Raw genomic sequence first — 20,766 nt, forward strand, 5'->3', positions numbered from 1 at the left:
AGTGGGGTTACTGCATTCGCTTATCTGGCTGGCTGGGTAAGTATGTATGTGTGTGTATGTCCGTTCAGATATCTCTGCAAGTGCTAAAGTCAGGATAATCAAACTTGGCACTGAAGATCGTTCTAAGGTCCCCTGCTCAGTTGTGGAGTTAGAGGTCAGCAGATCAAGATCAAGGTCATTCTCTACATACACTGAGTGCATTTATAAGCCACACATATTTGAATGATAGGGCCATTGGGCGTGGTTCTGCCATCTACTGAGGGCTCGTCTAGTTGTAAATGCAGGTTTTTCTTTTCAAACAGCGGCAACAGAATACTACTAACTACTAATCTTTGCTGTCAATCTTGAATGGAGCCTCTATTGCACTAGACTATGAATATAAATATCTTGTTGTTTGGATCAATGGTGACCTTAACCTCCATGCAAATGCAATGTCTGTCAGATTTTCCAAGCTGCTCTTGGACCTTGGTCTGTTTTTATACATAGTCCTACATTTTTTTTGGACAGCACAGTAAGACAACCATGCAGACAAGGATTTTTAAGGCCAAAGAGAGCAATAGTCTTTTCTGTCGCTTGATGTAAACACCTTCAAATTCAAGCTGACAGCCAGACCTTTAACATTACAGGCATGTTTGATTTTAGATTCTACATGCTGTGGTACAAAGTAGCATGGTAAAAGATATGTCACTGTTGTAATACATTCTGACAACACCATATGTCAAGGGACACATCAAGGGCTCAGCCTGCTCGGCCTAAGGACATTCATATCTCACAACAAAGCTCCATTCATGTCTTAGTGCATCGCCTCAACTGTCTACTCTCATATTAAGCGGCAGATTTGACAAACCATTGAGTAAACTGTTTGGGATTACTGCAGTACGGTAATTCCATTGTAAACACATTTTTACAGTGTATTTTAATATTTTTATGACATTATTAGATGGAATTTGACAGGCCCTCGCGTCTTCTGTTTAGCTTTTTTTTTTCCTTTCCGCATAACAAGTGTTTTTTTTTTTCTTTTTAAGTGTAGTTTTCCACAAGCTTAAGGCTACAGATCTTCTCATGTATTATGCATACACAAAGAATACCTTCACCTATCTCCTCTCACACGGGTTGCTAAAAATGAGACAGCACATATTGACACAGCAAGGAAATCATATTCATCACATTAGCATTAAACATTAGCATTAATTCATGCATGTCTAAATATGACTTATGAACAGTTGACTTAATGTCGGCTTCCCACAGAACTGTGCTCAGATGGAGATGATTGCAGGTAGGACACACACATTTGGACTGCTACACTAGTGAGGACCCACAATGTGTTCTTTAGCAAAATTCAAAGGAGCCGAAAGTGAATAATGTCCACTTCCAGTGTACGTTTTCTCTTTTTCTCTACAATTTTTCAAGTTTAAAAAGATCCCCTTTATCACAATGCAAGCTCAGAGGTCTTTTCCACACATACACACATACATATATGTATATCAGGGTCCAAAATGAGAACAACTCCTCACAAGATCAGAAATAAAGGAACACACACACACTCTGATTTGGTTTGTACATGTGTAGGAAGGCAGTGTTTGACTTTGGACAAGGTTTGGAAAGTAACAGCGATCGAATGACCTGAATACCAAAACAGAAACGCATCATATTACTGGTAGGATGAGCAACTCTGTATACATGAGTTTGGGGGAAAGGTATTGCTTTCCGGAACATATCGAACAGACAGATTGGACAGAAAATTGTAAAGGTATGTAGACAGAGGCAGGCTATAATGATGATCTGTGAATTGAAAATGCAAGTCATGTGCTGTGGATTAAAATCACCTTAAATATATTAACACTGACAATTCCCCAGAAAGCTGCAGATGAATAGTATATAAACCACTGTATAATGACTCTTGCAACTGTTCATTACTCGCTTAAATATGTAGTGGAGCTTTAATATAAAGTGAAGTTCCAGGACAGCTGCATTATGTGTTCAGTAAATCACTTGTTATTTCTGTGTGCTGAACTACTCTTGTGAGCTGCCAGCTAACAAAAATAAACTTGTAGAAAATCCCTGCCTTGCGTGCCATATGGTAGGCAGAAAGCATTATTATGCATCATTATAACACGACTTGGAGGTTGTCACACGGCACAGTGACAATTTCATGCTAAAATGGGTGGCAAACATGCACTGTCTCACATGATCTGCAGTCACAGACCGCCGAATGTCATTCTGCTACATGTTGGTAACAGCGTGTAGTTCTTGACTGTCTTATGCTGGAAAGGATACTTTAGCAGCGGTTGGATGTTTGTGCACAGTGTTTAGCAACTCCTGCTGTTGTCTTCCTTACAGGACTCGCGTGATGGCAAAACTAGAACAGCATGCAAAGATTGATATGTAACTTGGTCTGGTGGCTTACATTACACTACTTCATTGCAGTTGCATGTGATCAACTGGTGGTAATTTACGTGTGCCATCAATTACAGTGTAAGCACCAGAGCCTATAGCACCACTGCACAATCCGACTGGCTCTGCTTTAATGACAGTTCTCTAGTGGCTACTGGAAAGCACTCAAAAAAACCTATACACACCTCCTCGGAGGCAGCATAAATCTAAGTGTGTTATTTGAAAGAAATGTCAAGGAGTTACTCATCTGCGTCTGAATGGCGGAGAGATAAACAATCTTGGGCGACTTTTCTTTCAAGGTATCTAGTTTCAGTATTTCTTCCAACTTTCTATCAATATATAATGAGCCCTGTGACTGGTAATGGAAAGGAAATATATACACTACCTTTCAAAAGTTTGGGTCACTGAGAAGTGTTCTTATTTAGGAAAGAAAAGCATTTTTTTTTAAAGAAGATAACAATAAATTAATCTGAAATATAGTCTAGACATAGTTAATGTAGTAAATTACTATTCAAGCTGGAAATGGCTGATTTTTATTGGAATGTCTACATGGGGTACAGAGGAACATTTCCAGCAACCATCACTTCTGTGTTCTAATTTATTTATTTGGTACATTTTAATGCTACATTGTGTTAGCTAATGGTGTTGAAAGGCTAACTGATGATTAGAAAACCCTTGTGCAATTATGTTAGCACATGAAAAAAAATGTGAGTTTTCATGGTAAACATGAAATTGCCTGGATGATGCCAAATTTTTGAAAGGTAGTGTATGTATATAGTATATTACAGATATAACCAACTAAATAGCAACCACAAAGACAGCCAAAAAAATGGGACATTTTCAGGAATGAAAGTTTCCATGAATATGCCAGAACGGGGGGGAAAAAAAGGTTGAGCAGCAGAAGGGGACAAAAGGGAATAGAGGTGAACGAGGTCTGTACAGCAGTGAGTGCACGAAAATGTATGATGACACACACAATGTGAAAATGTGCGCTATAAATAAATCCCGCGAATCCGCCGAGCAAAAGATTCACTGCCGCTTCCATCACCTCCAATAACGACTCTGTGAACTCGCCAAGCATCCATCGCACTACACACAACCATCACTTTTCCCTAAATGATAATCCCGTTGGAGCATTTCAAAGGTCTGTTGTGAAGCCTCGGGGGGAAATTCCACTATGTTATATCACTAAAAACTACATTTGGGATTTTGCCTGCATGTGCCCCCGAAAAGAAAACAGATGGGGCTTACTCAGACATATTTCGGATGGTAGAAAAATCTCCAGGCTGTATTGCCACAGCCACAACGCTCTGCCACTGGCTCATTGACGCCTCCGCTTGACAGCATCTTTAATTAGCGTACATTGGTTGCAGCATGGATTTCTGCATAGACAGAACAGTAATAAAAAACCCACCGGACATGTGTACACTGGCTTCCCATGGGAAGCCCTACACGGCAGAATGAGGAGAGATATTTACTGAGAACAGACTGATTAACCGATCACTACGTGTGCTGTTACGTGGAAGCAACACACACTGTTAAGCATTATACACAAAGCTACACTGTGAGAGAATACCACATCACCAGAAAATACACAAAAATTTAAACGATGTCTGTCTTGATGTCATTCACTGAAAAGTGGCAGAATTTGGATGAAGCAAAAACCGATTCGATGAAAAACGTTAACCATGAATAACATACAGCAACCACAGCTCAGGCAGGCGTTGCTATTTAATCTGTTCCTCCACAGCGCAGATCCGATCTAAAACGGTAAGCTACACACATCTGTTTACCTGCTCTGTCTTCTTAGTAGAGCGTGGCCAATCGCAGCCAGAGGCTTTTGGAGATTGCATATCTCGCAGAAGTTAAATCTTGGAGATTTGAACAACACCAGCGCAGTAGAGCAACGCCAAAGTTGAAGTTAGTGCAGTTATCACAAAAGTAAATCTTCACAACTCTCAAGTGTGTTCAGCGCCAGATATTTTAGAGCACGAATAAAGAGCAGTGGAAGGACTTTGATTTGAGTGTGTGGCCAGCAAGTGGCATCATTTGAGGCAATTCATCAGATTCTGTACAAAGCCATAAAAAGAAGTCTGTACAGCTCTGTTCACATATGTAGTAGAAAAGTGGCTAAAGTGTGAAACTGGTGCAATCAATGACAATAAATATAAACTGCTGACCTTTTTTTCTGCATGTTGAAAATGAGAGAAATGGCTAACTAAAAATATTCTTTCAAAAGAAGAATTAAAACAAAATTTATTTCAGTTTTGACCAAAAAATAAGAAATGAATGATAATGTTAAAAATGGATGAATGGACAAATGAGCTATTCACTGTTTCAGTGCAAAATCTTATTAACCTTCAGAGTTTCAAAACCATCTGTGGGTTTGAAAGGCATGTTATCTTCAAAGAAAATCACTAAATTTATACCGTTGTAGAGCTGGAAACTAAAAAGAATAGAAAGAATTGTCAGATTTTTACCTTCCCAGCGGTCTAATCCACTGTGAAGTGCTGTTCCATCAGGAAATGTAATCAAATCTAAGCTTAAAATCCCAATATTTTATCATATTCACTTTATTCTACATGTCTCATTTAAGAATTCTTTAAAAAAAAAATTGACTGTTCTTAGTCACCACATTCTGTAAAGAACAGAAAGTTTTGCACTTTACAGTGCAACCTGGAAGTGATGAGTGACCAGCCATCAAAAGATAGAAAACTTTGAGACTAAACTGAACTGCAGGCTGTGTTATTTACTGAGCAACTAAGAGACAAGTAAAGAAACAAATTTAGTATTTAAGTAGTAAAATAAACATTTTTTCCACTTTGATATCATCTAGGCGTAGCTGGAAAAAACTAGGCCCAGATGTTGATTCTAAGTTCTTTCAATTTTTGTAGGATAAATATTGAAACTAACTCAACTTTCTTTCCATTTTTCTCTTTTTTTCCCCTCTTCTATGCTGCAGTGAAGACATTTCCGAGTTCTCTCTATTTCAAGTCAAGGCTGTGCTGTTTCATAAAGGTCCTGGATATATTGCAGCAAAAAATGAGCCCACAATGAGTTAAAACATGACAGGACCAGAAAACCCCTAGAAACTGTGACCTGCATGTGTCTGTGGATTTGCACAATGTATTTAATCACTTGAGCTGTTGCACGACTTTTAAGAAGTATCTTTCATTCAGTTATGTCCTGTTTTTGTCTCTAATGCTGTTTATCTGCAAAATAACTGAGACAGACTACAAAAAACATGGAAAACATGCCAACTTTTAAACAGCAGATAAGCTGGCGTCATTAATTGAAAACTTAATCATCAGCTGTGTGTAGCTTTCAGTCTGATGCTTTTTGTGTAGCCACGAGAACGAATGAGCGACTTCCAAGATTAATGTCAGCAGTCAATAAGCTAGCTCATCCTCTAGATGTTCTCTGAGGAAATATCTCCACTCTGTTGGATGTTTTACCTTTTGTTCTCAAAATAAAGCCAGACATTGGACAATATTTTGGTGAACAAACGAATGAGCCAAGTTTTCCGAGTGATTTTCTGCTCTGCAGCAGAAAGAGAGTCGGTAGCTTTAGTGAGGAGAGTCGGTCTGCTGTATTGCTGCAGAGCAGAGTGACTCTGACACTGTGTGAGAGAAGTAAACAGGCGCCTTTTTCCACTAAGTTTGTGATAGATGAGAATGAAACCTGTAACCATGAGGAATGCACTCAATAAAGATGGTGACAGCTGGAGTCTCACACTGCGCAGAGGGCAGAAAGACTAACAACACATGACAAAAATGCTCAAAAGTTTCTCAGTCACTAAAACCAGAATGTCTTTTGTGTTTGTTACATCCCAGCTCAGCCAAAGTTAACAGAGGCAACACAAAGTCATTTGTTTTTGGTTGAGTAAAGTTCTTTATTGCTTGGTAATTTAATAAATAAAGCCAGGGGGCAGCTGAATGTTTGAGAGAATTTGTGCAATGCTCCCTATTAAAGCTAAAACAAAGGCAGCAGCACTCCTATGCCTGGTGTGTTTCACAAAAAACAACTAATCGTGTTTGTACGACTGTGCAGAATGGAAGCCTGGCCCCATTCCCAGACAGTTGAACGAGCGCCTCGGTACAACAACTAGGGTCAAGATACTAGTACCGGCTAACAACGAGCAGAAAAACACAGTGGCGAGTTGCCCAATATAACTCAGAGCCACCCTGAGTGGTGTCAGTTGTGAGTTTGAACAGGGCGATGACAGCAGTACAGGTTGCCTGATTGTGGAGCTGGATCCTCCAGTTAGAGTCAAGCATTGCCAGGAAGCAGAGTGAGCAAGTAAAAAGAGACAACGATGGACGGGGGACTGCACAACAGAATCGAAATACAAGGAAAACAATGAGAAGTGCTCGGAAATGGTAATAGCCAAAATTTTAATATCAATTTTCCAGGACAGAAAGTGCCAAAATAAAAACTGAATTAATTTGGATTAGGTTTCATTATTACAAGTTTTGTGACAACTCCAACCTGATTGTGAGATTTCCTGTTGGTAAAACCCTATGTATTGCACTTCAGTGGACTAGTGCTCTAAGTGATCATAAAAATGGATTAGATTTATATAGCGCTTTTCTATTAAGGCATACTTAAAGCGCGTACAATGGATCCATTATTCATTTGCTCACACATTCTCACTCTGGTGGTGGTAAACTACATTTGTAGCCACAACTGCCCTGGGGCAGACTGCGTGGCTGCCAATCCGCGCCTATGGCCCCTCCGACCACCACCAACAGTCAAACACATTCATACTCCAGTGTGAGTAGCAGCACTGGAGGCAAGGTGGGTGAAGTGTCTTGCCCATGGACACAACAGCACATGACTAGGACAGAGCGGGATTGAACCACCGACCCTTCGATCATTGGACGACCCCCCACAGCAGCGTGATAATGTATCATTGTCAGTTGAAGCAAACTGGAGCAGATTTGCAGTTTCTCTTTTCTTTCTATGCAGCAATAAATGCTTCAATTTGCATCTAAAAAGATGCAATTGAAAACAATAAATATCAATTAAAGAACCATTTCTGTCTTCCTGCATCCCTGGAGCCCAACTACTCCACTGACTGGGAGTAGTTTGCTGAAAGTTGGAATTTACGCGCTAAATTTCTTTGGATTAATACAGTTTTTGTAACACCAGGATTGTGAGGCTGCAGTTCCTCTTGGTAAAACCCTGTGCATTGCATTTTAGTGGTGTGGTGCTCTTAGTGAAGATGTATAGTTGTAACTTAAAGCAAACTGGGGCAGATTTGCAGTTTCTTTATTCTGTCATAAATTCTGCAACACAATTTGCATCTAAAAAAAAGTGCAACTGCAGACAATAAATATCAATTAAAGAACAAGTTCAGTGTTCAGGCAGCTCCGGAGCTCAACTACACCCCTGACTAGGAGTAGTTTGTTCAGAGTCGGACTCAAATCTACATATGGCATTTATTTGGATTAAATACAGTTTTTGTGCCACTCTTAAACTAGGATTGTGAGGCTGATTTAAGCTGTAGGTCCTGTTGGTAAAACCCTATGTATTGCACTTCAGTGCAATGGTGCACTTAGTGAAGATGTATAGCTGTAACTTGAAGTAAACTAGGGCAGATTTGCTGTTTCTTTTTTCTTCCCATGCAGCAATAAATGCTTCAACGCAATTTGCATCTACAAAAAAGAAGAAAAAAAGGCTATTGCAAACAATAAATATCAATTAAAGAACAACTTCTGTGTTCCAGCATCCCCGGAGTTCAACTACTCCCCTGACTAGGAGTAGTTTGCTGAAAGTTGGACTCAAATTTACACACTAAATGTCAACTAAAATGGGCTTTTCAAATACAGCAGCAAAAGTATAATACCCTAAGATACATCTTTCCCCCAATTACCTCACCTATAAGGTCAGGTTCCCATGGAAACCATTGCAAAATCCCATAAAAGTGAAACTCCTTCCCCCTCCTGCCCCCTCAGGACAGAGCGGGTTCTGGCAGACCCAGCAGAGTCAGCTGTCGTCTTCCCTGGCGGCGCGACAAGTTGATATTTCATTTGAATGCACGGTGCTCTGAGCACTGATGCAAAGGCTATTACCCAGAGTGCCCAAGTGGCTTGGCCAACAGTGCTAAGGCCGAGCGCCGGGGCACTTCAAAGAAATGAAAAGTGTGCAAGAAAACAAAATATATCTACTATTTCTTATTAAATGGTCTACTGTAGCACAGGTTATACACATTAAATTGAAAAGGGTGTGCCATGGCAGCTTTTAAAGGTTATTGACTAGCGGAAAAGTAAGATCAACTTTTTAGATTACGAGATTTATTGCATCCATGCTTCTTTCTTTCCCTTATACATTTTGTGCTACATGTTTGACTGAGCGTATGCCTTTTCTCCGGCTTCCTTCTCTGTATCAGCTCTCTTAAAAAATGCATGCAAGCTTAAAATTAACAAGTGTTACCCAGCTTAAAACCTCAGTCTGGTTTCAAACCACCTCCCGCCTCCTGCTTCACTTCCACAGCTCTCCTGCTTCCCTGACACCGGGACCCAGGGGTTTTAAAAGTGTGTGATGTGCGATCGAGCTAAGGCAAGCAAAATTCCAGGGCACTACAGCATGTGTGATATATTACATTATTGAGTGTGTTCACTCAGATTTAAGGCACATAAAATTAAAAATACTTTCAAGGCACAGAAGTACGTGACATATTACCAGTCACGGGGGCCCATCATGCAACTTTGATTAATTGGACACACTGGCATTACAATATTGAAATGAAGTACCTTTTACACACTTTAAACCCATTATTTTACGCCCATTAATTTGAAAATTGGAGTCCGCCGTAATTCCAACTCGCAGCAAAAGCAAGAAGCAGTAAAAAACAGCTGATTTACGATAAAAGCTTATTTTACTACTAGTGGAGCTGCACATACATGCGGGGATGGGAGGAGGAAGCAGCCGGTGCTAAATACACATCGCACTGCACATCAGGAGCAAGATATATGGAAAAGTGCGGCTTAGCGGGTTAATATCATCGCAGTAATGGCAAAATACAGCTTAAATGGAGCAGCATCCATTAAAAATTGAAATGAAATGAGCAGTCAATTTTATTAACACAATTATTCTGTCTGGATTTGTGGAGAACGGAGTAACCAGGGGTCTGGCAAGTCCACGTCCTGCTCGAGCAGAACAGTGAACGAGGGTAATGAAGACAGACAGAGCTGCGACTGCTGGGACCCTGATTGGAAAAAGACAGAAGCATGCAAGAGTTTGGACTAATTGAGAAAAATTATGTGTAACTCCTGCAACCAGCACACAGAAAAATGAGCCTGTCTTCCACTTTTATGCTATACACTTAGTGTTTGTGCAGCTACCGCTCCCAAACTCCTAAATTTAGCTTTTCTGTGTAAAGTTCTCTTGGTCTTTCAGATGTTGTCTTGACTCCTACAGTCCCCCCAAATTGCAAAAGCTTTAATAACATTCCATACAATGGAAATTGCAAGTCAGACGCACTTAGATATCCTCTTGTAACCTTTTCTCGCTTCGCAGGCATCAATTACATTCATTTGCAGGTCAGTTGCTCATAGTGGCCCCTGGTTGTTGTGAATTATCACAACTTCACAGCAGTCCCGGAATGAATCAAGCTCAGGAACTGTCTGCTGGCAATTATTGACAATTCTTAACCTGCTTTACAACTCCTAATGGGACTTAACATGATGTATGACACATTAATGTTTTCTTTAAAAAGGAAAATTTTGCCTTGTGTGTACCCCGGAGGTGCTGCCTTTATTTCTTTTCGCTATCAAAATCCAAAATATGTGATTTTTGCTTTCTTGGGAGACTAAACATTTGCACACATCTGTAAAGTATCACTGCTTAAAAGATCTAATGCTATGACTAGGAGTATCGATTTGCTAATTCTAAGCGTAACCAGTCCAGATCAATGACATTTGCCAACATATGCCGTATAGAATTCTTATTTATTCACAAGAGAAACTGCCTGTAACAAACGTTGCCTTCTCGCTGCAAAAGCAGTGCCGCACTGCTGGTCGCCGTGTCTATTGATCGGAGCGTCTATCATTCTCATTTATGCCACAGCCACTGAGGACTGTTGATTGTGAGCAGCCAGCAGGTGTAGATTTACTTTCAGTCGGAGGACAGTATAACCAGACGGCCACAGATGATGCGGGTGTTTGTTTCTACAGCTAAATGAACGTGCAAGTATTGAAATGTCGGTAAAGACTTAACCACTGAGGCTTAGCTGAAGGGCTCTTAGCTAATTGTTCTAATTAACAGTTTCACAGGGACAGCCAGGCAAGGTTTATTTCAAACGAGTTTGTGTTACATTCAAACCTGCGTTATTAGCAACCACTTTGTGCGCCACAAACCTTTCAACATAGTTGCATCGATCGGAGCAGGATGTGCTTCTGTACCGATAAAAGAAGGTCTTCCACCAACTTTCAGAGTTTGCGGTGTTTCTATAGAGATCTGTAGCAAAGAGTGTTCTGGTGGCTTGCTTGATTTTTTTCACAAGTTTGTGCATGTTAGCATCCAAATACAACCTTTTTTTGTCTTAATCTTTACGAACATATCACCATTTTTAAACATATGGGTGACTCAGAAAATTATAAAGAAAAATCAGAAAACAAAGATAAGATTGTCAATATCTGACATAGTCTTATATTCATATATATATTTAGATGATTGGATCTAGAATCCCATCCACAAGTCCCACCATTTGAATATTCATCAATGACAGATCAACAGACAGTAGACAAATAGACCTATATGCCTACCTATCCATCCATTCAAGATATAGAAAGACAGATTTCTCTGTCAACTATCATCAATGGGAAAAGACTGATGGATAGATAATATGCATATGTATTCATCAATGTAAGTATTAGTCTTTCCATCTGTGATAGATGGATGAGGATGAATAGATTGATAGATGTATGGATATCTACTATAGTTAAACCTAGAAACAGTATCTTCATAGAGTGTATGTAGAATTACATTGAAATAATTGGTTTTAAATCGACTTTTGTAATCATCGCTCCTCATTTCTGCTAAATTCTGTGGAGTCTTAGCCAACAAGAATGAACAGCAGGTCCTAGAAACAAGCTTTAATGCGTAGCAGAGCTGTACATGCTGCTTGTATAGAAGCAGGATTATTCTAACTCAGTTATTTTTGAAATTATTTCACCAAAACCTGTTGCGCCCCACTCTCCTCAACCAGCTAGCACTAGAAAGACAAAAAATGAGGACTTTAGCTTCATGAGCTGCAGTGAAACTAGCAGCCTGTGGGTCCAAGGGGCCGCTGGAGGGGATCGCAGAAAGCAAATGTAACCGAAACCCGCCAAAAAATAAAGAAATTAAGAGCAGCTTCCAGTAGAGTGTGACAGGGAACAACAAAGTGCAACAGAAGGCCAACAACTGTGAATGTGTGTGACATACAGATTGTGGCAGGGAGGAAGAGGAAGGTAGCCTCTGAAGAAAAATCACTACAACATTATCTCAGCTTGAGTGAAGAGTGCTGCTAACATTAGCAGGCATGGGTGCCGTTTTGTATTGTAATCTGAGTACGTGCAGTACTTTAAAGCAATCAGGAAACATTTCAAAGCGTTAAATCTTTATGCACAGCTGTGTGAAGCATAAGGAGTTGCTTAGAAATGGACACAGTGGGAAGACTGAACAACACTCACGTTTACCAACATATATTGATGAAAAACTGCTTTAAAATTGCATTACATGAGTAAACGAGCAAAGGTCAGATTGAAATTGAATACATCTGGCATTTAGTTGGCAGTGGTGCCCCATCTACAGAGGCCTCGTTGATTAAAAGCACTATCTTTTTGTACAGTAACTTTAAATTTTCTTGGTGAAAAATGCTTCTGATGGCAGCTTCTGTCTACAACCTTTGATATTTTAATAATTTATTACTATGTTAGTTTTTTTTTAATCCGTCAGTCAGTTGTTCCACTACAAAGTCCTCAAGAACTTGAGGTAACATGTTTAGCTTTCTCCAAGCAGCTGCTAAAGCATTGAGGATACTCAATTAATAAAGATATGAAATAAAGTACAGCACCTGGAACTGCATGAGGTCATCGTTTTACTCTCCTCTGCTGCACTAATTACTAAATCACCTCCATAGTTTCGACTGTTACTCATTTACACATTTCACCAAAGCGTCCTGGCGAAGACAGAACTCAAAGGCAATCTGCCGTCTCAGAAAAGTCACAACCTTGCGCGGCCTATTTGTGAAAACCCACAGATTCTGCTTTTCAAGGGTGTAAAACGTAATTTGCAAAGAGGGGAGACCTTTAAAAAGGCTAATTGGTTATTTTGAATGTCAACATTTTTCCAAGAGCAGGTTTTGTGTGGCCATGAAAGCCACCCGCTGTGGAGAAAGGCAGCCTTAATGAGAAGTGTTGGATGGGAGTCCACTTGGAAATGTGACTTTTTAGATGAGTTCCAGCCAGCCCAATATGGTCTGGTGCCTACAGTTTTTCCTCTCAGCCGGAGCTTGCTGGCCCTGATACTGGAGCCTCATGAATATCCATAAGCATACATCTGTTTATGCATCACTTTTGTTCCTTTTTTTCTTTTTAGAGCAGACAATCACTAAAGTGACATATGCACTGTCTGACAAACTGGAAATAATAGCTGGAAATGTGCGAGATGTCAGGGCACTACTTCATAGCCCCATTAATTATCTGTTAGCTGCAATGTTTTGATCTGACATGATGTTGTGCCTTTGCCAAGATCCATGAGAGATGAGAAACTGCAAGAATACATAATTAAAGTTATGAAACAGCGTGCAGATCTTTTCCTCCACACTGATATCTGCTGTTTTATCCGGCTAATGTAGTCTTTATCTCTCCTAGACGTTGGCAGGAACTTTATAGCTACAGGCAAACAGAATGCTTTTACGGCCTAAAAAAATGATTAAAGCACGATGTAATGTGATGTCATTTAAGGAGTCTGAGGTCTGCCTTTAAGTTGTATTATTTTATTTTTAAGAATCAACTTTTAAAGGACAATCTTCGCTGCCTCAAGCTGCATCGATCTGAATGAGCCAGACGGTTTGCTTCAGCAACACTTACACCCAATAAATCAGCCGCATCACAAAGTCTTCAACCTTTTACACCCACAGCGCTTAACATCCCAACTGTCAAAAAAAAGACAGCTGAAACTCTTCACAATACCGCACAAGTGAGGAGTAGTTCACATTGGTTCGGTTCTGTGGGCTCACACACACACACACACACACACACATGCACACACACGTGCACAAGTTATTGGTTTAGGAATCCGTGCAGGCAGGCAGAGAGCTACAATGATCAATACAAGCGCTGATGTCAAAAGATCAGCACAAACAGAAGCGCTTTAAGCTGGCCACTGTGAAGCCAGCCCGCTGTAAATGCTCAGGACTTGACATCATGCGTGAAAGGGCGTGCGGTTTCCTGGTAATCAGTAAAGGTCAGAGGCATCGTCTGCTATTTCTGTCCAAGACCATGAAAAAACCATTTCTCTTCTAATCAGAATGCACCGCTGCCTGTGATTAGCCAGTCCCGATGTGCACCGGAGTCCCTTTAACTGTCTCTGTCGCATCAACTATCTCATTTCACCTTGAGAAATCTATTAGTTGTTTGAACTCTGGATTCCAATCAGTACTTCGGAACTTACTGCGAAATAAGATGTGCAGGGAAAATATTGCAGAAAGCAGAATATAAGACATCTATTCTCACATTCCTCATAAATTTTTTCTTTCACTTGCAGATACAACAGGGAGACTTCTGGCACAAATACTTTAAAATAAAAGCACAGACTCCACAAATGGAAGTGAATTAAAAAAAAAAGAAAAACATAAGGCATGATGCCTGCATAAATTTTGATCCAAATATCCCTTCAGCTTTGAACCTTCTTCTCACGTTGTTTTTGACTTTTTTTTGAGTTTCTTCTCCCTAAATAAATTTGCCCCCCGACCCCCCACCCTCCCATGTCCCTAAAGGGGTTCACAGACTTTATCCAAAGAAGCTGTGCTCATCAGACTAAAAAATAAATAATGAAAGCTTTGGTCATTTGTTTAAAGGCCCTGAAAACCTCATTTCTAAATCAGCTCCTTTCTATGAGCAATGAGCTCCTACATGGATTAACATTTATTTTCTTTTTTTGGCAAAGTTAGTCCAGTTGAGATTCTTTTACAGCAGATATTTCCTCTTTTGAGCTTTCTTACTAGCTTCAAGTTGACGAGATGCTGCTGTAAAAATGTCAGTGTCACATACTTTTGGAGTATTCAAATCAGAATATGTTGACAGTTGCTTATGCATGCCAGGATTCTTCAGATGCAAAATAGTTTCTTAAAGAATTCACATTTCTTAGCAACTCAGAGCTGTAACTGTGTGAGATTGGCGGTTAGATCCCCGGTCACCCCACGTCAAGGTGTCAAGATCCGTAACCCAAAGTGTGTTTGTGTAAACACTGTGAAGCACTTAGAAAGACGCCATGTATTTAAGTTACACATGTATAGCTTGGGCTGCACAATGACTTGGTTGTTAGCACTTTCGCCTTGCAGCTAGAAGGTCCCCGGTTGATGTCCCCACCTTCCCGGAATCGGCGTTTGCATGTTGTCCCTGTGCATGAGTGGGTATTCTCTGGGTATTCTGGCTTCCCCCTTAAAGTCCAAAATATTTGCTCAGGTTAATTGGTAACTCTAAATTGTCTGTAGGTGTGAATGTGGGAATGGTTGTTTGTGTGTGTGGCCCTGTGATAGATGGGTGACCTGGTCCCTAAGTCAGCTGGGATAGGCTCCAGCGCCCCCGTGACCCTAGTGAGGATTTAGCGGTGTGTAAATGATGGATGGATGTGTAAAATGAAGTGCAAACCGTTTGTCCAAATTCTGTTTAGGTGCAACATAATCGCTGGCTGCAGTTACGTTCCAATGATCGCTTCCATGAAGTGCTTTGTGAGTTTCATCCACATTCACGTCTGTTTTTAGTCCGAAATATTACCGTGGTTTGGAGCTTACAGGATCACTGAGGTCTTAGTTGAATGCTCTTAATGCTCTCATCTCCAGAACCCCCTCATTTCATCACATCGCCCCCATCCTACAGCAACTCCACTGGCTCACTGTCAAATCCAGAACAGAATTGAAAATCCTCCATCCACAACCTTTCCCCTCCGTATCTGTCTGGCTGTCTTCACATTGCCTCCTCCACCCGCTTTCTCAGATCCTCTTCCTCCATCCACTTCACAGTGCCCTCCACCTGCCTCAGCACCACGGGGAGCAGGGCTTTTAGCCGCTCTGCTGCCAAACTCTGGAAATCACTTCCACCGGACATTCAAAATATCGACTCTCTGTCTCTCGTCAAATCCAGACTCAGAACTTATCTTTTCAAGAAGATTTATTTTCTCAGCCTCTTTCTTGATGAATGTTTTTTTATCGCTTTGTATTTTAAAAATATCTTTATGTATGGCTTTTATCTGTGCTGTTGTATTTGTTTTTCCTGTAAAGTGACCTTGGGTGTCAAGAAAGGTGCTTCCAAATAATATTATTATTGTTATTAAATTCAAACAGACTCCTGCATGCTGTCGAACTCAAAAGTTAATTAATCGTTGCAGCGTTCTGCTGCTCGAGATTTGTTAGGCAAATATGTTGTTAGTAGCTGAGCGCAAATGAAAACAAATCTTAACCTTGGCGAGTAGCTCCTTAAAAAGTTGAATGTTGTTGTAGTATCAACAAGTAGTTTATCAAAATAAGGTAATCTGGGAGCAAGAAATACAGCCTCGATGACTAAGGTATTGAATAGTTTAGTATTAGCTCATTTTCTCATGGCACTGAGGAAAAACCAAATCCCGTTATATACATTTTTATAACAGTTATATTTCTTTTTGAACTTTTTTGCTGTTGGAATTTAGCATTTTGAGCGTCAAACTGAAGGTAGTAATAGCAAAAGACAAAACTTGTTCCTTTTCTCACCACTAATATTTACAGTTACAAGAAATGATTTCAAATTTGAAGGTTTTAAGATTTCAGGGACTTTTGACAAATCAACTGTTTCAGTTTTTCAACCAAGTGACCTCTTGTGGCCGTTTGAATGCAGGCACTAATTGGTGATTGGGGTTACAATCGGGTAACTGCTGTTGGTTTTTCTCATCCATGACCCAGATGAATCCCTGAATCTCAACCAGATCATTTTAGTTGCAGATTAGGGACCGATCGGAAAACACTCTGTCATCAGCATTTTTTAGAAGGCTTTAATAAATGATCCTTTCTATTGTCAAGGCTGGTGAGCTTGCAAATAAGGCACATAAAAGGCCAAAAAATGATCAAAAAGCCAGCTTAATCAAATGTATGAAACCATGACAACCACATGCAGGCTTGTAGTGCACCTCAGGGATGCAAAAAAGAAAAAAAAAAACACACCACACAACCATGTGCCTTTTCTTTTTCCTTTGTGCAAGCTCAGCTCCGGGTGTTTACCGCCAGACTCTGTTCGCAGTTTTGTGTCTCTGCCCATATTTCACCGCACGAGTTCAACGTGCAGGACGGACACATTGTTCGGTGGAAGTCATTCACAGCCCAAGTCATTTTGGAATTTGGAAAGAACAGAAAGCAAAAAGAACTCGGAACAGGTGCTGCTTGCTGCTGCTGCTGTTCAAGATAGTCCAAAACTCTGCACGACAAAAACACTTTAAATCGATGACCCGGAGGAGCCAATCAGACGCTGCGATGTCAGAGTGGATGGTAGTGGAGTGAATATTCCTAAAATACAGCAAAAAATAGCTGATGGGGGACTCTGAGTCAGGCTCAGAGTGAGGAGACATTCCTCACGCTGACAGAATAAAAGGATTATTCTGTCAGCGTGAGGAATGTTGGTGTTGACGGCTTTAAAAGCAGGTGCAGCCATTGAGATTGTTAAAGGTTAGTTTCTTGTCTTTTGCATGGATGTGGAAAAACCAAATCACCGTGAATCCACCAGGAGCAGCAACACGTTCTAATCTGCAGGATACAGACACCTAAAAGGTATTTGCTGCATTTGATCTAATTAAAACTTGGCAGCACTACTGTGATAATGAATTTATGAAGCCGCGAAATCCCCACCACATAACGGTGCTGGAGGAAAAAGTTAGTAGTTTTGTGCCAGCGGTGACCTATAAACAACACTGGATCTCCTAATTATTTGCACTATTATAAACTCCAAGACCTGAAAAGAAAAGAAAAAAAAAACAACTGTGTCCACAGGTGGCTTCTTTTGGTTCTATGGAAAGAGAAATTCAGCTCAGATTTTGGAGAAAAGTGCTCCGTGGACTAATTAGTGTCTTTGTCTGCTCTGAGAAACTGATGGATTATTGAGTAAATGGAACGTTATTTGAGCCTAATTGCCCCTGTTGCTCTCGTGTAAGCAGTTCAGCACCAGCTGACAAGCGTGTTTGGACCATTGCAGTGAATCCTGCCTCACCTTTTCCCTGCAAATTACTTTCAATCAAGCGGAGAAAAAAAACCAAACTGCACCTCTGTTGTGTTGTTTGTCGTTGTGGGAAGCTGTGATGAATATGGCATCGTAAACAGATGATTCAGATTCATCGTGGTTGGGTTGATAGCCAGGATCTTAAAAGAACTACACCGCTACATTGCTTGGTGCAAGATTTGAATGCAAATTAGGAGGCAACCAACACAAAAATGCAGCCATTTTTAACATCATTACACCATTAATAAAGCAAAAACACCACAGAACTCCCCTCTTCCAGCGCCTCTAATGGGTTTTCCTCTATTTTCTATCAATGCTAATGAAATATTGTGATGTTGTGACTAGCCACTTGGGTGAAAAATGCATTTATGGGCATTATTAACACTTAACCAGAGCTAATAATCGGTTATTTAACAATATTCCTCCAGATCTAATCAGCTGATAGCTTCCTGCATGGATGATTAATCAAGCTGGTGGCAAGTTTCACTGTGGAGACAACTTCTGTTTTATTTAATCAGCCTGCATAAGAAGAAAACAAGGTGATTTGGGTGAGGATGGGGAAGGATGAGGCGAGGGAGCTTCAATCGGAAGTGTGGATATCCCTCCAAAAAAACAAAAACAAAAACAATCCATCCACTTATTTTTGGGTTACAGTAATTGTGATGACATAATTAAAACTGTAATAGTTTGTGCTCATTAGCCGCACTAAGCTGCTCATTACTTGGGAAAATGCCACAATCCTGCACAGATGTGTGGGCTGCATGCATCCCTCCAGCCTGTGGCAGCTTTCCACTGGATTTAGGAATGATAATAATAATAAAAAGAACAGGAGGCTTCAATCCAAGAAGTAAGAAATGAAGACAAACAAGATGAATCATGAGGTGCAGATTAGAAACAAACGCTTTTTTTTCTCTCTTCTCTGCACCACCACATACTGCTGTGTGCGCGCGCATGCGTGTGCGTGCCTAGGTATGAATAATAGTCCTTCAGCGAGATATTCAACAAACAAAAGTTGCACTGGGAAAGACAGAAGGACGCGAAACATGCTGCGGATTTTTTTTTCTTCTTTCCCAATCAGACCGCTTGCATCCATCCAGTGACACCCACGGTGCGTTTTCAGCAGCACAAGCAGATGCACAAAAAAAAAAAAAAGAAAGAGGAATGACTGAAGCTGCGGAACGCAAAAAAAAGCCCTGAAACAGCGAGGAGAAGTGTGGGTTTGTGAGGCTGAGCAGTTGGATTTCGCTCTGGAGCAACCACAGTCAGTAAAATGGAGGAGGTGATAGGCAGTGTGGGATGAGACTGGAGGTGCCCAGAGCTGTCAGGAGAAGGAAGGGGTGGAGGGGGCCACGGGATGGAGTCAAAACATGTCAAAGCTCTGGAGGGTGATGAAGGAGACACATGAGGAGGAGGAGAGGAAGGCCAGTGAGGGGGGAAATAAGACACATTTCACCACATTTCGACCATTTCTGCTCAGGTTCAAATGCCCCAAAAACTTGCCATTTCAGCCCGAATATCAAGGACAGAGACTCATTCTGCCACATCGACTGAGTCCGGTTTTGGCTCTCCATCACTTCCACAGCATAAAGGTGAGCGCATCGCTGTCCTCTCCTCGATATTCACAAGCAAACGAACACTCCCGGCGTCAGGAAATTCACGAAAAGAGACAGAAATAACCCATATTCTAAGAGAAAATATGCCAAAAGTAGTGTTTCATTGTGGAGACCGCTGCGCAAAGAGCATCCGCAAAAGATTTCTCTCTTTTTTTGCGTTTGTTGGAAGTAATTCTCTCCACACACTCGCAGATGGCGGCAGTCAGACCTCCACTTACTTACCCATGTTGTCTCATCGGTCCGTTCCCTCCGTCCTCCGTAGCGCAATCCGCCGCACAGATCACGACTTCCCCTCCGTGTCGCCTGATTTTTCTCACCCACTACCTGGGAGAGCCGTGGAGATGTTCGCGCCTCTCACGCCACGGGTGACTCACCTGCCTTCATTCTTTAATAGAAAAACAAAGCAAACAACAACAAAAAAAAAACTGTCTCTGGATTATAAAAAGCTCTTAAAGTTTGCGCCCATGCTCCTTGACGCAGCGCAACTTTTCCAAATCTGGCACAAATAACCGCACCATCAAGCCCCTCCAAGTTGGAACGCCTGGATCTACAGGGTTCTCTCAGCCCTTAGAGAACCATATTGTCGGGAACAGGTGCCCCTGGACGCACGCAGGCGAAAAGAAAACAACAGTAAAAAGTTAAAGAGAAGGAGGAGGGGGATCGGTGGAAGGCAGGAAGGCTGCTGTCCTCTGCGCAAAACATCCAGCGGAGCGCAATACGCAGGGATCACAGGCGGTGAGCGCACTGTCGGGGGATCCTGTGCGGTGCAACTGGCGAGGAGCAGGTCTGCGTGTGCGCGCCCGGCTGCGCGGCGAGGAGGGAACGTGTGCGTGCAGGCGCGGGCATGTGGGAGAAAGCGAAAGAGAGGAGAGAGAGGGAGAGGAGAGCCGGTGCAGTGTTAACAGCTGCAGGCAGATTTGGTCAAATGCGAGATTTTTTTCTCTCTTTTTTTTTTTTTTTTTTTGGTTTTCTTGTTAATGCCCTTCAATCTTCATCAGCAGCAACATAAACAAACCCGTGCACCAGGATCTGTCTCATTCTTTTCTCCCCCACCACCACTTCCTGTTAGTCTATTATGCAGGTGTTGTGGAGGATATGCTGAGGGCTATATGTGGTCATCATTATAGCATGAGTGGGTAGCAGCCTGCCTGATCCCACCTGGTGTTTCATAATTATTGCAGATAGGGAGGCTCAACACCAGAGAGCGAAGATGTTCCTTGAAAAGTTTTTTTTAACCCTTAGATGCAGAGTGATTGGACCCTACACTTTTCCATAAGTGGCTCAAAAATGACCCCTATAGGAATCAGTGTGTT

General features: G+C 41.2%; 1 protein-coding gene across 2 annotated transcripts in view; it reads right to left on the reverse strand.

The window, feature by feature from the left end:
* lrrtm4l1 (leucine rich repeat transmembrane neuronal 4 like 1) overlaps positions 1-20,277 on the reverse strand; it is a 66,939-nt gene extending 46,662 nt beyond the window's left edge. Inside the window, exon 1 of one of the 2 annotated variants that reach the window (XR_002596316.2) lies at positions 19,676-20,277. Coding sequence is in view for 1 of the 2 variants with exons in the window: in XM_022208096.2 (XP_022063788.1) it covers positions 19,676-19,679 (4 nt within the window). In the remaining variant the exon portion in view is untranslated. The remainder of the gene's footprint in view (positions 1-19,675) is intronic. The other variant, XM_022208096.2, reaches the window with a different exon arrangement.
* Between the last annotated feature and the right edge of the window lie 489 nt (positions 20,278-20,766).

Source organism: Acanthochromis polyacanthus, chromosome 18, assembly GCF_021347895.1.
Source record: "Acanthochromis polyacanthus isolate Apoly-LR-REF ecotype Palm Island chromosome 18, KAUST_Apoly_ChrSc, whole genome shotgun sequence".
Classification (NCBI taxonomy): domain Eukaryota; kingdom Metazoa; phylum Chordata; class Actinopteri; family Pomacentridae; genus Acanthochromis; species Acanthochromis polyacanthus.